Source organism: Gymnoscopelus microlampas (genome assembly GCF_963454915.1).
Source record: "Gymnoscopelus microlampas genome assembly, chromosome: 9".
Taxonomy (NCBI): domain Eukaryota; kingdom Metazoa; phylum Chordata; class Actinopteri; order Myctophiformes; family Myctophidae; genus Gymnoscopelus; species Gymnoscopelus microlampas.
The window spans coordinates 5,618,008-5,635,255 of NC_139946.1; the positions used below are offsets into that span (position 1 = coordinate 5,618,008).

Genomic DNA, 17,248 nt, shown 5'->3' on the forward strand with positions numbered 1-17,248 from the left:
ACCAAAATGGACCACCCAAAAACCTGTTAGGAGCACGTTTCAGGCCATTTGGAGTTAAAATTTCGTAGGAATTTTGTTTCTAGTTATTATTATTATTATTATTATTATTATTGGATGAAGGGTTTCCAAAGATAGTTAATATTGTTATTATTGGACATTATTGGAATCACTGTCTCTCAGCTGATGAAAATAATTTATCTTCCTGTTCTGCCTTCTTTGTCTTGATCTCAACAGATGACATCACATCTGTTTGATCTTTTGAACCATTTTTCCCTGTGGTCATTTTCACACACTGTTGATCCATGTCTTATTTTTATTTATTTATGTATTTAAGTGAATTAATGAATATATTATTAGTATGTAGGAGTTCCACACATGTTGTTTCAACGTATGTCTCTTCAGTGTCTTGCTCAAGGACACTTCCACACTGACTAACATAGGGGGAGCTGGGGATCGAACCGGTAACCTTGCGATCCCCAAGTCTCTGCCTCCTGAACCACTGCCAACATATCACTCAAAATACACACACACACACACACACACACACACACACACACACACACACACACACACACACACACACACACACACACACACACACACACACACATAATGATCTTTATATATTTTTTTCTTTATTTATGATCTTTATTTAGTACTTTTTCCACCACTGCCCATTACAAATGGGAGGGACAGACTTCACGTGAACGCGCTCCAATCAGTCAGTGAGTCTGTAAGGGAGCGGATTGGAATCGGGCCAATCGGAAGGCTCTGGTCCCGCTCCACCCACAGACCAATCAGAATCCTTGGCTCCTGGGAGTCATGAACCGATCCGTTCACATGAATGGCTCATGAATCTACGGGGGGGGGGGGGGGCACGTCCTAGCGTGCACGCGTGTGAACGTGCGTGCACTGTACCGTGCCGTAACTTGCACGTGAAAAAAATCACTGGCCACACGCCGTCCTACTCCGTGTGGCCTCCATGACACCACTGCTTGCTGCCAAGCAGCACTCCTTGGTTTGGTACAATCTGGGAACCCAGATCTTACTGAAAATGAAAAACAGCGACCTCTGCTGTTTGTTCTATCTCAGTTTAGCTCTGGGCGGAAGAAAACGCAGCACACGTGCGCAAGAAAACCGGGTTTTGGTATGCCTTCACCGCTCCTCTTCCGGGTGGTTTTGTCTGCTCCGCGGACGCTATTGTTAAATTAGTTTCGGTTAGTTTCGAGGGGGGAAGGGTCGACAGACACGTGAATCCCGCCCACTACATTTGATTGGGTAAAGCGCGGCCTGCTTCCTGATCTGATAGCACGCCCACTTGAAACCAATGCGCACGGGTTGTCAACACGGCTACCGACACACACACACACACACACACACACACACACACACACACACACACACACACACACACACACCCACACACACACACACACACACACACACACACACACACACACACACACATAATGATCTTTATATATTTTTTTCTTTATTTATGATCTTTATTTAGTACTTTTTCCACCACTGCCCATTACAAATGGGAGGGACAGACTTCACGTGAACGCGCTCCAATCAGTCAGTGAGTCTGTAAGGGAGCGGATTGGAATCGGGCCAATTAAGGGAATAATAGTAGTTAAGGGAATATAACCACTTCCGGTTCCGGGTTAATGTAGTTGTTATTAGTGCTGCCTGCAGTGAATGAATGAATGTATGTACCTACGGTGAAGTTTAAGTAAACGAACTGTCAGAACTGGAGAAAGCGGACCACTTGCTGTCCCTCAACGGCCTCGGCGATCGCAGACCTTCAGAGTTAATGGAGAAGATGCTAGCTGTGCTGGGATCAGCTGATCCCTCCTTTCTGTTTACACACCTTTTCCTGCGGAAGATTCCAGTGCCGGTGCTCACAGCACTAGCCAGTTCCCCCCTCTCCTCCACCAAGGAGCCCCACCAGGACGCCTCAACCCCACCCCTGGAGGACTATACGGACACCGCGGCTTTACATTACATTACATTACAGTCATTTAGCAGACGCTTTTATCCAAAGCGACTTAAAATAAGTGCATTCAACATAGGTAGGGAACGAAACTACTAATCACCAGAAGTATTAAGTGCATTCTCTTTATTCTGCCCTCCCTAGGTGAATGACTGGCTAGTTTGGCAGATAGCGAACAGTCTTTCCAATGAGCACAAACAGGTTGTAGTTTAGGCTGTTTATTGCCACTGGAGAAGTTGTAAAACTGCAATACAGAAAATACAGAAAAATATAATTCTGTATTAATATTGTCAAAACATAATATGCACAAACTGCAATAAACATGGCAACACATACAGTCAATCTGCTATCACCACTGTAATGCACTTAAATGACATGCAGCTGTAGCCAACAGAGGTTGATTAGCTTATTTGGCTTCAGCCAGCTTCAAACATAAAACAACATCACATTTAGCTTCATCTAGTTTCAAAGTATTTGGATACACATCACAAAATAGACTAACAGAAGACTTAGATAAAACAAAACTTCCAACAAATGTGCTTACAGTCATATGTTTCCCAAGGTTTGTCACAAGAACAGGATCATAGCATGCTGTCTCCTCTGCTGTCTTACACATACTGAGAAACTATGGCAAGCTCAAAGGTTCAAAAAACATCACATGGTGCAAAACAAACCTGTATACAAAACCACCTAGGTGGCAATAATACACACTATCAGTGGGCAGAACACTCCTCGCCTGGTATAATGCTTTATACCACTTCTACACAGTCTCTTTGCTGAGGAGTAGCACTACTTCTGAGACAGGCCTTGTGTACATCTTCGGGGTGCCTTGTCTCATGACTCTCACTTCCACCTTCCGAACTCTGTTGTCTTGACTAGGGAGCACCTTAACGATGAGTCCGGTGGGCCACCCGTTTCTTTTGACTTGTGCGTCTTTCGGCAACACAAGATCCCAAACTTGCATATTGGGCTTGTCTGACTGCCACTTTCTTCCTCGTTGGAGAGTAGGAAGATATTCGTGTCTCCATTGTATCCAGAACATATTGGCCAGGCCAGGCTTCCATTGTTTGCCATGGGGGTCTTTGAGATCGAGCTCTCCAGGGGGTTCAGACACAGACACTTGTTCACCTTTGAGGAGACTTCCAAGCTCTTCTCTGTAAAAGTCCTGCTGACAAAGTCACCCATCTCCTCCATCTGGGTTGATGCTTCTGTAGGACTCTGATGACCATGCTATGGTGTTGAGGTGTCAAACTTCTCTTTGACTTCTCGTTGAACATTGGTTCTGTAAACAATAACGTTAGTTGGTTTATGGGCCCGTCCTAAGCACACATCGCTGATGATGACCCATCCGAGGTCAAGGCGTTGTGCATAGGGTGCGTCGTGGGGTCCATTATACCGCTCCCGAACTTTATGCACACGCAGGATGTCCCTGCCGAGGAGAAGCAGAATGGGAGCATCTGGGTCGACTTCTGGGATTTTGCCCAGAACTGGCTTGAGATGGGGGTAGTGGCGAGCTATCTCAGGAGAGGGAATCTCCGACCTGTCATCAGGCATCATGTTGCATTCGATGAGTGTTGGAAGTGGCAGTTGCATTTTTCCATCCATTGACTCTATGACAAAGTTGCTGGCTCGTCGCCCTGTTGTCTCTGTGACTCCTGAACATGTTTTCAGGGTGTATGGTTCTGCACCTGCCTTGATGCCGAAGAGGTCAAAGAAGTCTGCTTTAGCTAGAGAACGATTACTTTGTTCGTCAAGAACAGCATAGATCCTGGCAGCCTTCTCTCTATGGCCAGCAGGGTAGACTCGAACCAGACATATTTTTGCACATGGTCTAGAGTTGGTTGCATCCCCACACACTTCGGTACACTTTGAAATTACTGCTGGATTGTCATCCTCTTGATGCTTCTCGCCGTGATCGATATTAGGGTCAACCCTCTCGGCTTCCCATGGGGGTGGTCCTGGATGTAGTGCAGAGGGATGCCTGTCGCTGTTACACTCCTTACACTGTACTGCCACGTCACAGTCCCTGGCAATATGGTGAGTGGAAGCACAGCATCTGTAACAGATACGCTTGTCTTTGAGATAAGCCTTTCTCTCTTCTAAGGACTTGCACCGGAAACTGCAGCATTTCCTCAGAGGATGGAGCTTACTGTGTAAGGGACACTGCTTGTCTATGTCCTCTAACTTCTGCTCTGATGAGGAGCCTTGACTGGTTTCAGACTCTGAAGAGATGTCAGTCTTCTTTACAGATACTGGTGCTCTGTGTTCAACTCCACTGGTGACATAGGCGAAACTTGGATCATTGCGAGTTTGGGCTTCATCGCATACAAACCTCACAAAGAAGGTAAAAGGCGGGTATGAGACTCGATGCTCTTTCTTGAACCTTGACCCTGCGGTTACCCATTTCTCCTGAAGATAGAATGGGAGCTTTGCTAAGATTGGATTGACCCCATGTGCCGTGTCAAGATGTGATAGGCCAGTTAGATATCCATTCATTTTTGCTGCATCCAGCTCTAATAAAAGGTCTCCAAATTCTCTCAGTTTTTTGTTGTCTTTGGCTGAGATCCATGGGAAGTCTTCAAACTTTTTCAGCAGTGCGTGCTCTATAACCTCAGGGGCACTCCAAAGCACTCTTCCAGTCTTTGCCACACCATGTTGAGGCCTGCGGTTGCGTTATGGATGTAGGCTGCTCTTAATCTTTTGGCTTGCTCAGCTGACTCAGGTCCCAGCCACTTTGAGAGTAAGTCAAGCTCTTCCTGAGGTGTCAGGTTCAAGTCTCTGGTTGAGCTGAGAAAGGATGTCTTCCAGGCCCAATCATTTTCTGGGCGATCATCATATTTCAGTAGACCAGAGCTGACCATCTCTCATCTCATCAAGTACTTGGCTAAGTCAGACGTACCAGGAGGATTATAAGGAGAAGAAGAGGGTGTAGAGTAATGAGGCTGGAGAGGGTGCAATTCCTCTCTACTTGTGTGTGTTGTGTCACGTGACTCTCCTCTCACAATCCTATTCTCTTGCTTGGGGCTTACAACAGGAGCGTGTTGTGTTGATACCTTTCTTGTGGCCTGAGGTTCTGTACGAGATTGTGAAGGTACGTTTTTGAACTCTAGGTTACTGAATTCACCAGACTCTACTTCATCGTCATCCATTTCTCGCTGGCACTTTGATGGAGAGACAGGTTCTGATTTGGTTGCGTGAGGGAGTGAAGGTTCAATATGGTTCATCTTTGCGTGTTGTTTCACGTATTCCATGGTGCGCTGCATAGGGTTGAGTGACACCATGTTAGTCTCTAGCTGACGGCGTTGAGATTCTCCATATTCCTCTTCGGCGAATGCTTCCAAAACTTCAGCTTCAGCTAGTGTTACAGCGGCTGCTTTCTCCGACTGGAGCACTTGTAAGTCTGCTTGTAGCTCTGCTTTCTTCTTAACTTGATCAGCTTTCTTTTTTTGCAGCTTCCAAAGATGCATTTTCTTGTTCATATTCCATTTCTGCTTGCTGTTTTAACAGATTTGCCTCCTTTTGGGCATAGGCAAATTGGACCCGTGCGGCCTCTGCTTTGGCCCGTGCTCTGGCAGCACGAGTGCTGGATGTAGAGGTCCCACTTGACCTTGTAGAACCAGAGCATTCAGACCTGGTTACCAAAGTCTCATCTATAGGTTTAGAAGCCATGTTGAAACAGGCTTGTAGGGCTGCTGCAGAGTCAGTGCTGTTAATCCTCTCTTTGCTGGAAAGCCCGCTGTGATATATGACTTTTTACTATTCTGCCCTCCCTAGGTGAATGACTGGCTAGTTAGGCAGATAGCGAACAGTCTTTCCAATGAGCACAAACAGGTTGTAGTTTAGGCTGTTTATTGCCACTGGAGAAGTTGTAAAACTGCAATACAGAAAACAAGCAACCAAGAGTAGGCCTATACCTAGCGCTAAAGTAAAAGTGCAATATATCACCTACTTTCATAAACGGATGAGACAAAATAAGAAAATGAAATGAGCAAGAGCTAAAACAAATAAGTGTATTGAATAAACAAGATCCAAATAAACAATAAATCAAGAGTTTGTACAACTAGTTAACAACAAGTTGGCAAGGCGAAGAGGAAGGGTAGCGTTTCCTGAAGAGGTGGGTTTTCAGCCTGTGGCGAAAGATGGGCAGTGACTCTGCTGTCCTGACGTCAGTGGGGACTTCATTCCACCACTGTGGGGCCAGAACAGAAAAAATCTGTGACCGTGTAGATCAGCCAGAAGGACCACTGAGCGACGAGGCAACCAGTCGCCCCGTGGCGGCAGACCGAAGTGGTCGGGCAGTAGTGATGAGCGGGTCGGGTTTTTTCATGACCCGACCCGCCCCGCCCCACCCCGCGACGGAACCCAACCCGCCTCAACCCGCCCCGCGAACCCATATATAAATCTATGGCTCAACCCGCCCCGCGACCCGTGATTTTTTTTTAATTCTGTAAAATCATGGTTAGAAAATAATCCCCAAGTACATTCAAATTGTTTTATTGTTATTATTCTTATTCTTATTAGGAATACAGACAAAACAAGAGCATGTGATTATTTGTATTTTTTTTGCGTGTGAGAGCGGCTGACCCGCTCACCAACAGCCCGCATAATTGCCTCTGAAATTCTGACTCGACCCCCCCGTGCCGCGGGTTGACCCGCGGGTCCCGCGGGTTACGGGTCGACCCGCTCATCACTATCGGGCAGGGGTATAAGCATCGACCATAGCCCGGAGGTAAGAAGGAGCTGTTCCTTTCACTGCCCTATAGGCTAGCACCAGGGTTTTAAACTGGATGCGAGCCATTACGGGGAGCCAGTGTAGAGAACAGAGAAGGATAGTTGTGTGGGAGAACTTGGGGCGGTTGAACACCAGACGAACCGCAGCTTTCTGAACAAGCTCCTGAGGTCTGATGGCAGACGCCGGGGCACCAGCAAGGAGGGAGTTGCAGTAGTCCAGGCGGGAGATGACAAGAGCCTGGATGAGCACCTGGGCTGCCTTCTCCGTGAGGAAGGGGCGAATCCTCCTGATGTTGTAGAGGAGGAATCTGCAGGACCGTGTAAATGATGCGATGTTTGCCGAGAACGACAGTCGGTCGTCCAGGGTCACACCCAGATTCCTCGCAGTCCGTGTTGACGTCACCACATCATTATCAATGGTGATGGCCATGTCTCGGTGCGGATCGCCCTTCCCCGGGAGGAACATCAACTCTGTCTTGTCCAGGTTGAGCTTAAGGTGGTGCGTCGACATCCACACCACGGCTGCGGTGACAGCCCGACGCCAACCCGGCGACGGGCTCTGTTATTGCCATGCCAGGTTTGGGGCCAAGGCCGAGCAGTGCAGTTTCAGGGGGCAGGGAAACGGCAAGGCCGGCGCTCATTAGCGGCTATGGGCGCTGGCCAGGACTGCAAGCTGTTGTTCATCACCGACTCCTTGTCTGGCCGGTGGCTGCTAGTTGACTCAGGCTTTCAACACAGCATCCTGCCGCACAGGCCGTGGACACCATCGCCGGCAGACACAGGCCCCAGATGGACGCCGCTAATGGCACGCCCATACGTACTTATGGCACCAGGTATGTGGAGGTGTGTTTTGGCGTGCGCCGTTTCGGCTGGGACTTCGTTATGGTTGCTTTGTCCATTCCGCTCCTGGGCGCGGACTTCCTCTGTGCTTACAGCCTGCTGGTTAATATTAAGAGCTGTCGCTTCGTACCGCTGTATGCTTGGGGCGGCCGGAGCTCTCTGCCTGTTAAACACGCTTGCCACCGGGGATCCGTATCAACGCCTGCTCACCGGGTTCCCTGACCTCACCACACCCACGTTCTTGTCAGCGGTGGCTAAGCACGGCGTGGAACACCATATTACCACGAGGGCCCTCCAGTCTATGCCCGGGCCCGGCGCCTCGACTCGGCCATGCTGGCAATCGGCAAAGGGGAGCTTTCCACCATGGAGCGCCTCGGCATTGTGCGCCGCTCGAACAGCCTGTGGGCTTCTCCCCTACCCATGGTTGCTAAGGCTGGTGGGGTTGGCGCCCCTGCGGCGATTTCCATCGCCTGAATAACGCCACAACTCCCGACCGGTACTCTGCCCACCTTGTGGGGGCCATCATCTTCTCCAAGGTGGACCTGGTGCGCGGGTACCACCAGGTGCCGGTCCATCCACGTGATGTGCCTAAAACAGCTGTCATCACGCCCTTTGGCCTTTTTGAGTTCTTGCGGATGCCTTTTGGCCTCATGGGGGCGGCGCAGATGTTTCAGCGCCTGATGGACCTGATGGTGCTGCGAGACATGCCGTTCTTGTTTGTATACCTAGATGATGTTCTCGTTGCCAGTGTGTCCATAGAGGAGCACATGTCGCACCTCCGGCAACTGTGTGAGCGGCTCAGCGAACACGGCCTCATCATCAACCCTGCCAAGTGCCAGTTCGAGCAGTCTTCCATCACCTTCCTCGGACACCACGTCGCTCCACAGGGAGCCGCCCCCCTTCTTGCCATTTTGGATGCCGTCTCCAGTTTTCCTCGTCCCCGCACCGTACAGTCTCTACAGGAGTTTCTGGGCATGGTAAACTTTTACAACTGGTTCCTCCCCCATGCTGCCCACCTCATGCGCCCCTTGTACGAAGCCCTGCGGGGCAAGGCGCCCAAGGACGAGTTGGAGCCATGGTTGGGGCGTCAGCTCTCTGCGATCTCGGAGTTCACCACAGACATCCAACACGTGGCAGGCAAGGACAACTTTGTCGCCGACTGTCTCTATCGGGTGGTCGTCGGGTCCATCCACTTGGGGCTCGATTATGCCACCATGGCGGAAGAACAAGCCGCAGACTCTGACATTCAGGCCTACCGGACGGGCCCTACTGCACTGCAGCTGGAGGAGGTGGTGTTCGACACAGTCAACGCCACTCTCCTTTGCGACATCTCCACCGGCCAATGGCGGCCAATGGCAGGCGCCCTATGGTGCCTGCTGCCTCCACAGCCTCCACAGCCTTTCCCACCCAGGTGTGAAGGCCTCGACTAAGCTGGTGGGGGTCAGGTTTGTTTGGCCTGGCCTCCGGAAGGATGTTAAGACCTGGGCTGGCTCGTGCGAGGGTATGCAAAAAGAAGTGGTGATTTTACCAAATGGTGAAAAAAATGTAGATAAATATAAAAACTGTAGTTTCCACATAAGCAAGCAGGTAAACATTCTGCCCATTTTAACTGAGGCTAACAGAGGCAACAAAACAGAAATACTCTTCTGTGTGGCCGCTCCTGTGTCCTGGGGATGACTGAAGAGACAGAGCATGGACATAGCAGGTCTTTTATAGTCTTTGGGGAGACAATGGCCAGGTGTCTCCCCTTCCCTTGATTGTCTCCGACTCCACCCTCCAACCCAGCACTGCAAAAGACATGATTAGGCAGTAGGCACACACACCAGACAAAACCCTGGCAAAGGCCCCAGGACCCCAAAACTAGTGCCTATAAATGAATGAATATATTACGAAGGTGGTCTTAAAAAAATTAACCTCCACTGAAAGCAGCTCATCTCCATCAGCCTCACCCCCGATCAGCACCTGGTATCTGGAAGCCTTTAAGAGAGTGGTTAAGACATAAGGAAAACGGATAATGTGACCACATAATGAATAACATGGGGCCCTAAACAAAGCATCCGCACTATGCACTTTCTAATTAATGGAACAAAGGAGGCACGTATGTATTGTCAGCAGATAAGTACTGTACGTGTATGTGATAATTGGTTGCTTTAATATGGAAAGATTTCATAATAATTTGCCCATACTTACTGCCCTCTAGATTTGAACCTTTGGTGGTTCTGTCCTTTGGTGAGAGATGGCAGACGGGGGCAGAGAGACAATTGGCGATGAAACTCTGGAGAACTGGAAAGAACTTGGCTCAGGGGCCTTTGGATATGTCTATAAGGCCAACCACAAAGACTGGCAGTTTGAGGTGGCCATCAAGCTGCTTCTTCATGGGTATGATGAACATGATCAAAAAGCAAAATCATCGTGATAAGGAATTTTGGATGCAACTGAGAATTAGGCTGATTCTGTCATATTAATCACTCATTTCATAATATCAGTCGTATCAATGTCAGCTTCATGTAACTACTACGTTTCAACTGCTTTTTCTCTCTGTAGAATGGAGCAAGAGGCTGGTTACATGGAAGCTGTCGCCCACCACTTTGTGCCCAGGGTCTATGGGATGTACCGGGGCATTCCCCCTGTCCCTAAGCTGGGCTCTATCGAGAGGCAGGGTATAGTAATGGAGCTGATGGAGGGAGGCTCCCTGCTGTCCCTCCAGAAGGCCCTGTCTGGGCCTCCACCCTGGGCCCTGGCATTCCGTCTGGCCCACGAGGTGGCTCTGGCCATGAACTTCATCCACAGCAAGAAATCACCAGTTGTGCACTCAGACCTGAAACCAGGCAATGTACTACTGGATGCAAACTTAAATGCCAAGGTATACTGCACGCACGCAAGCACACACACACACACACACACACACACACACACACACACACACACACACACACACACACACACACACACACACACACACACACACACACACACACACACACACACAGACTCACTTTTGTATTCAAATTACGATCACCCCATTTGCTATATCAATTATGTCATGAAAACGTAACTGCAAGAGTTTGATTCGCATTTCAGACCACGATGCATATTATTACCACACCTTAGCTCTCACTGATTCCTTTTTCTTATCGTCTTTCTTTCAATAGATAGCTGATTTTGGCTTGTCTACGGTGTCCACCAGTGTTTTGAATATCACCAAAAAAGGTGATGAAGGAGGCACTCCAGCCTACACTCCCCCCGAGGCTTTTGAACAGCAGAACTACCATCTTGTCCGCTCTTATGATATTTACAGGTGAAATCTTGAAGAAATGTTGTTGATATACAGTAGAGTCATCAAATAATGTGAAAACCTTTCAAATCTTTTTTTTACTTTTTTTTTTTATCAGTTACGGTATACTCCTCTGGACCATTCTTACTGGAATGGAGCCCTATCCAGCAGGTAAATGATCACTATTCCATTTGAATGTATACAGCAGCACACAACTATGTACAGTACATATTATTAGATAATGGAGTTTGAACTTAAGTGGTTGTAGATGAGACTGTATCTCTCAAGTTCAAACGTGGGATAGGACAGGAAGGTTCGCGATCAGCCTTTCAATTATCTGTTTTTATTTGTCATATTTAATGTGTAAAGCAATGCATGTGTAAGCTTAAATGTGTTATATATGTTTATTATTATTATTATTATTATTATTATTATTGTTGTTATTTATAATACTACTATGTACCTAACATAAGAGTTATATCTATGCATTCATACATAACACGCACGTACGTACGCATGTGCGCATACACACACAAATATTTGTTCTGTATTTGTTGTAGGGGTGAATCATCAAGTGCTGACCTTCAGGATTATTCAGGGAGACAGACCTGATCTTCACAAAATTGATCAGAGCAAAGCAGATGGATTAGACGAGCTAGTTGACCTCATGAAGAGGTGCTGGGACAAGGATCCCACTGAGAGGCCCACATTCAGAGGTGAATCTTACACAGATATAACGTTTTTATGGGAAAGTCATGAAATGGGAGCACACTACGAGCTTCCTGCCCAATATTAATTGACTTCAAACACTTCAACATATATACTGTAATGTGTCCAACGTATATTTTTGTCATGTTTTGTATATTTAAAAACTTCAAATATGCTTTATGATATAAACACAAACAAGTATATTGTGTACACGTTATACAACTTGTAAAATGTAATTTTTGGTAGAAAAGAAAGCCAGATTCAGATTCTCTGAGATCGCCATGCCGGCACTTTATGTAGCTGAAAGAGGGCAGGATTAAAGTGGGATATTGTTTTGTATTTATACAGTAGTATCCAAATTGTACTATCTAAACTGATTTTAACATTTTCATACATAATTCATGTGAAAGAATTAGACCTAGTGTATATTGTAGCTTGTTATGTACGCACAACATTCACGCTGGTACAGAGGTACATCATTCTGGTCGTTTACATTGTCAAATGACTAAATAGCTTTGTCCTGTCATGGGGGTTTTCCTTTCAGGATGCATAGAAGTGACAGGTCGTGTTTTTTCAAAGCATAAGAAGGGAATCAAAGCTGCTGTCAATGAAACCTTGACAAAGTTGGTAGGTACACATTTTTCTAGCTTTCTTTTCAAACTCAGAACAACTTTAAGTATAGTTTATTGATGGAAGCCCACTATAACATTTTATGAAAAAGGCCTTAATTGTGAGTTTATGATTTATACATCTCAGAAACATTTGCATATTTTTCTTGCAATTGCCTTCCTACAAAAATTGGAAATGTGAGTAATGAAGTTAACATTGTGATAAAGAAACTCGGGCTTTATCAGTTTATTCATGGTTGGAAATGGGTTTCTATACTTTTGTCCTTAAATGTAATCGGTACTCTAATATGTGTGTAATGCCATTGCTCCAGGATTCAGTGAACAGACAGGAGGGTGTACGACCACCAGGTACGTAACTTAATACATACAGCAAAAATATTATTTAATTGTATAAATCATAATCATGTAATTAATTATATTTATTATATTTTCAATTACACAGACCTAGCCTAGTGACACAGTGAGCTATCGGTGTCACTTTAGTGTCTGGGTACTCAGTCGGTAGAGCACTCTTTGGACCCTAAGGTCCTGGATCCGCCTACTCAGTTTATGAGTAGCAGGGTAACTAAGTACTGGGAGTACTGGGGGATACTGTAGGTGTTGCAATCCATCTCCCTGGGGGTCTAGTACAATGAAAAGGGGATAGAAGGGTTTCTATCCCCTTTTCATTGTACTAGACCCCCAGGGAGATGGTTCTTACTTACACATGTACATAATTGTACAAATATGCAATTAATCATGTAATTACATGTATTATATTTCATACTGTATAATACGTGTGTGCTGCAAAGAGTGGAGATATTATGTGATATTGTGGATAATGGCTAAATAAATTCACATTGCCTAAAGGGGCGCAACGGCAATGTTGTCCATTTCTCTTGTAACCATGAGGTTGGCTCAAATCATTTTAATTTCCTGGTAGCAGTTAGTTATTTGCCAGCATTTTGCGTGCTGTATATTTACATTATGTTTTTTTAAGTCATTTAACTAGATTATATAGACATCATTGGAACTACTATTGACAAACAAGTACATTTTTAAATCTCTGTATGTCCAGGTCATGCAACTACAAAAGCAACAGAAGACAGACCTCCCACCAAACCAGTTCCACAGACAGATACACCTGTTCCACTGACAGATAAACCAGTTCCACAGAGAGATACACACGTTCCACAGACAGATACACCAGTTCCACAGACAGATACACCTGTTCCACTGACAGATAAACCAGTTCCACAGACAGATACACCTGTTCCACTGACAGATAAACCAGTTCCACAGACAGATACACACGTTCCACAGACAGATACACCAGTTCCACAGACATATAAACCAGTTCCACAGACAGATACACACATTCCACAGACAGATACATCAGTTCCACAGACAGATACACCAGGTCCACAGACAGATAAACCAGTTCCACAGACAGATACACACGTTCCACAGACAGATACACCAGTTCCACTGACAGATAAACCAGTTCCACAGACAGATAAACCAGTTCCACAGACATATACACCTGTTCCACTGACCGATAAACCAGTTCCACAGGCAGATACACAAGTTCCAAAGACAGATACACACGTTCCACAGACAGATACACCTGTTCCACTGACAGATAAACCAGTTCCACAGACAGATACACACGTTCCACAGACAGATACACCAGTTCCACAGACAGATACACCTGTTCCACAGACAGATACACACGTTCCACAGACAGATACACCAGGTCCACAGACAGATAAACCAGTTCCACAGACAGATTCACACGTTCCACAGACAGATACATCAGTTCCACAGACAGATACATCAGTTCCACAGACAGATTTATCAGGTCCACAGACAGATAAACCAGTTCCACAGACAGATACACACGTTCCACAGACAGATACACCAGTTCCACTGACAGATAAACCAGTTCCACAGACAGATAAACCAGTTCCACAGACAGATACACCTGTTCCACAGACAGATAAATCAGGTCCACAGACAGATACACCCGTTCCACAAACAGATACACCAGTCCCACAGGCAGATAAACCAGGACCACGGACATATTCTCCATCTACTACAGGCAGAGGTTCTACAGACCCTGCAACCACAGCTCTTCTCCATCACACAGCAGCTACAAGTATGTTTATTTCTATTTACATTTTAATGTTGATCTGAAGCCTGGACAATTCATTTCAAAACACAGTACTGTAATTACTCGTGCATATTTTTCATTTTGTCATTTGTTTTGCTCAAAACTCACATGAATGAATACACATGATCTCTGAAGTCATGTGATCCAGATGTATCCAGATCTTTGCATATTCCATTCTGATTAGCTACGATTGCTTTTAGGTCAGCCTCAAATTATAATGGGCTACTGTATAAAGTTAAAACTTTCAGGGCTGTTGGTAGAGCATTCCATTGTGTTGAACATCACATTGAATTACATCGAGGGGCCTCTAAAACAATGGTCGACCTTGAACTGGTTTTGAAACATTTAGAAACATCTTGAAAATATGTGAACAGTTTTGAATCATTTAGCAACGATTCTTCTCTTTTGGGGTCCCTGGCACAAAATCTTTTCAGATAGACACCGTTGCCAAATAGAAATCAATTTGGGGGTCCATTAAAATGTTTGAGAACCACTGCTCTAAACAATGCAGAGCCAAAAGTGATTTAATTTACCCTACTTACTTAGCACAAATGCTACAAATGGGGGGTGAGCTGTACAGAGCAAGGGGCCAGCTTTTGAGTTGTATTGAGTCTATATAGGAAATTACAGTTCATATGAATGGCCTTTAGTTTAGCTGTTTTACCCCTGCTGGTGTCAGAAATAATTTCTCTCCATTCAACTGGGTGGGTTTTTGCTGAACTTTAGATTTGATTTTATTACCTTAATAAACATTGTCATAAATACTATATGCTTCCAGTCGCTAGTTTAAAGTCTTCTTTCAATCACCATGATATGCGTTTTGGTAAATTATTTTCCCATTTATTTTAAAATTGATGATAAAGTAGGGTATGCTGTAGGAGGGGCGTGGCTACCGTGATTTGTTTGACAAGCTACACAACCAATAGTATTCATTCCCCACCCCCACTCTGGTCCTAACCGCGACATACTAAAGCCTATACAACTTGTGCTTCTTAATACACCTGTATAGTTTTTGACCGCGACGGAGGCGCGCCGTCTCAAGTGAACTTGAGCCACGTGAGGCACCACCGAGTGAGCTAAAGCGAGCGAGTTGCCGTGCCGAACGTTGCGAAGTTCGCTTTGGCCGACTCAGTGCCGTTCGAGTTATGTACCTATAGAGTTATGTACCGATAGAGTTATGTACCGATAGGGACAGAATAGTAAATCATGTTTTGGCAAGAGCGTTTGCCCCAACTGCCACTCAAAGTACTCCTTGCACAAGTGTATTGGCCAATCACAGCGCGTCCTTGCACAAGTGGTATAGGTTTTGGGATGACACATCCTAACCAATAGCATTAATTTCCGGTAAGCCTGAACTCTGTCCGGGCTCAGGGCATCTCAGAATGGACACAGAAGCTCTTGCTGACCGGGGAGAAATCCGGGACTGCCGCAGCGTGTTTCTAAACAAGCTATTAATTTCAGCCAATAAATAGATTACATAGTAGTTCAACATTGATTATTATAGACAGGGCAAAAACTATAACGATTTGAATGCTGTATGGGTCTCCGTCTCTCCGAGGGGGCTCTCAGAGCGGCCATGAGGACTCCTCAGAGCCACTCTGTGTCCCCGGCGCTCCCCGCTGGTCGACGCCACCCAGCTGAATCTCATGACATTAGTAGCTCTATGTGCCAGCCCTGCAGAGCTAACCCGGGTCCCATACAACGCCTCTGAATTCGACAACATGGCGGACTCGCGTGACACTAGTATGGTGTCTTCTGTTGAGGACTTTTCTCCTCCACCGGTCCTTTGCCTACGCCAACAGAACTCACTGATGTTAGTGAAAGTCCAATATGAATCTTTTGGTGTACAACCATATATGTTCGAGCCGACCCTCAAAGCTGGCAGCATCCTGCTAAAAGTGCTAAAAGCATCCTGCTCAAATTGGGCGTGTCTTCTCTGCACCTCGCTCACGGTAGTTGCAGGTTAAAGTTGGATGACTGACAGGGGGGCGGGCACATAACGTTTTTGCCCTATCTATAATCTATGATAATTAATGTTGAACAACTACGTGATCTATTTATTGGCTGAAATGAATAGTTTGTTTCGTTACCGCGACTGCCTTTACATTTTCCATACGATGTTCAGAAGAAGGGATCTTAGGTTCTTGATGCGGGACCAAATCCCATAGCTACAGCGGACAGCGAGGTAACATACGGCAAGACTCGAGTCAAACCGTATGCACGGACTGCGGGACTGCACTGCGGGACTGCCGCAACGCGTTTCTTTTTTTTTTCTTATCATTTTTATCCCACGATTTTGTAACCCTTTTTTTCACCCGGTGCCAATTTGCTAAGTGATCCTGGGCACTACACTCCCCCCACCAGCCTAGGGAGGCCAGGGCCGAGCTCATGCCTCCTTCATTGCATGAGAGCCAACTGACCTTCTTGTCACCTGACAGGGGGGAGTTTCCCTGGTTGGACGTAGCACGTGGAAGGAACACGTTATTCCAACCAGTTCCCTTCCCCTCCATCAGGCGCCCCGGCTGACCAGGGGGAGGCGTTATAGTGACCAGGATTACTACATGTTTTTTGTGAGGGTATTAACTACCCTAGGAGACACGGGGAGAACATGCAAACTCCACACAGAGTAGGCCCTTTCGCCAACCCCACCTAGGGTATGGGCGCTGGTGACGCGGAGGAGAAGACACACCCCCAGTGCCCCCCTGTCCCCGGCGGGAATCGAACCCAGGACCTTCTAGCTGTGAGGCGACAACGCTACCAACTGCGCCACCGTGCCCCCCGCAGCGTGTTTCTACAGATGTCTATGGTTCCGACGGCTCTGAAAACATGCATCGATGGGTTGTAACAACCTTTTAAACCGGGTTGTTTTTGTCAGCATGCACTGAATTAACATGGAGGCTAGTTCCTTATTGTGAGCG

The 17,248-nt window shown here is 46.4% G+C and overlaps 1 protein-coding gene across 3 annotated transcripts in view; it reads left to right on the forward strand.

Moving 5' to 3' along the window:
- Positions 1-17,248, forward strand: part of LOC311051921 (uncharacterized protein) — a 44,752-nt gene that overhangs the window by 11,113 nt on the left and 16,391 nt on the right. Inside the window, exons 1-9 of one of the 3 annotated variants that reach the window (XM_084066649.1) lie at positions 9,565-9,946; positions 10,112-10,430; positions 10,720-10,865; positions 10,960-11,012; positions 11,402-11,557; positions 12,094-12,176; positions 12,490-12,526; positions 13,236-13,577; positions 14,208-14,315. In XM_084066649.1, coding sequence (XP_083922775.1) covers positions 9,804-9,946; positions 10,112-10,430; positions 10,720-10,865; positions 10,960-11,012; positions 11,402-11,557; positions 12,094-12,176; positions 12,490-12,526; positions 13,236-13,577; positions 14,208-14,315 — 1,387 coding nt within the window. In that variant the 5' untranslated portion in view covers positions 9,565-9,803. Of the gene's footprint in view, positions 1-9,564; positions 9,947-10,111; positions 10,431-10,719; positions 10,866-10,959; positions 11,013-11,401; positions 11,558-12,093; positions 12,177-12,489; positions 12,527-13,235; positions 14,316-17,248 lie in introns of those variants that run through there. The other 2 variants (XM_084066648.1, XM_084066647.1) reach the window with 2 other exon arrangements.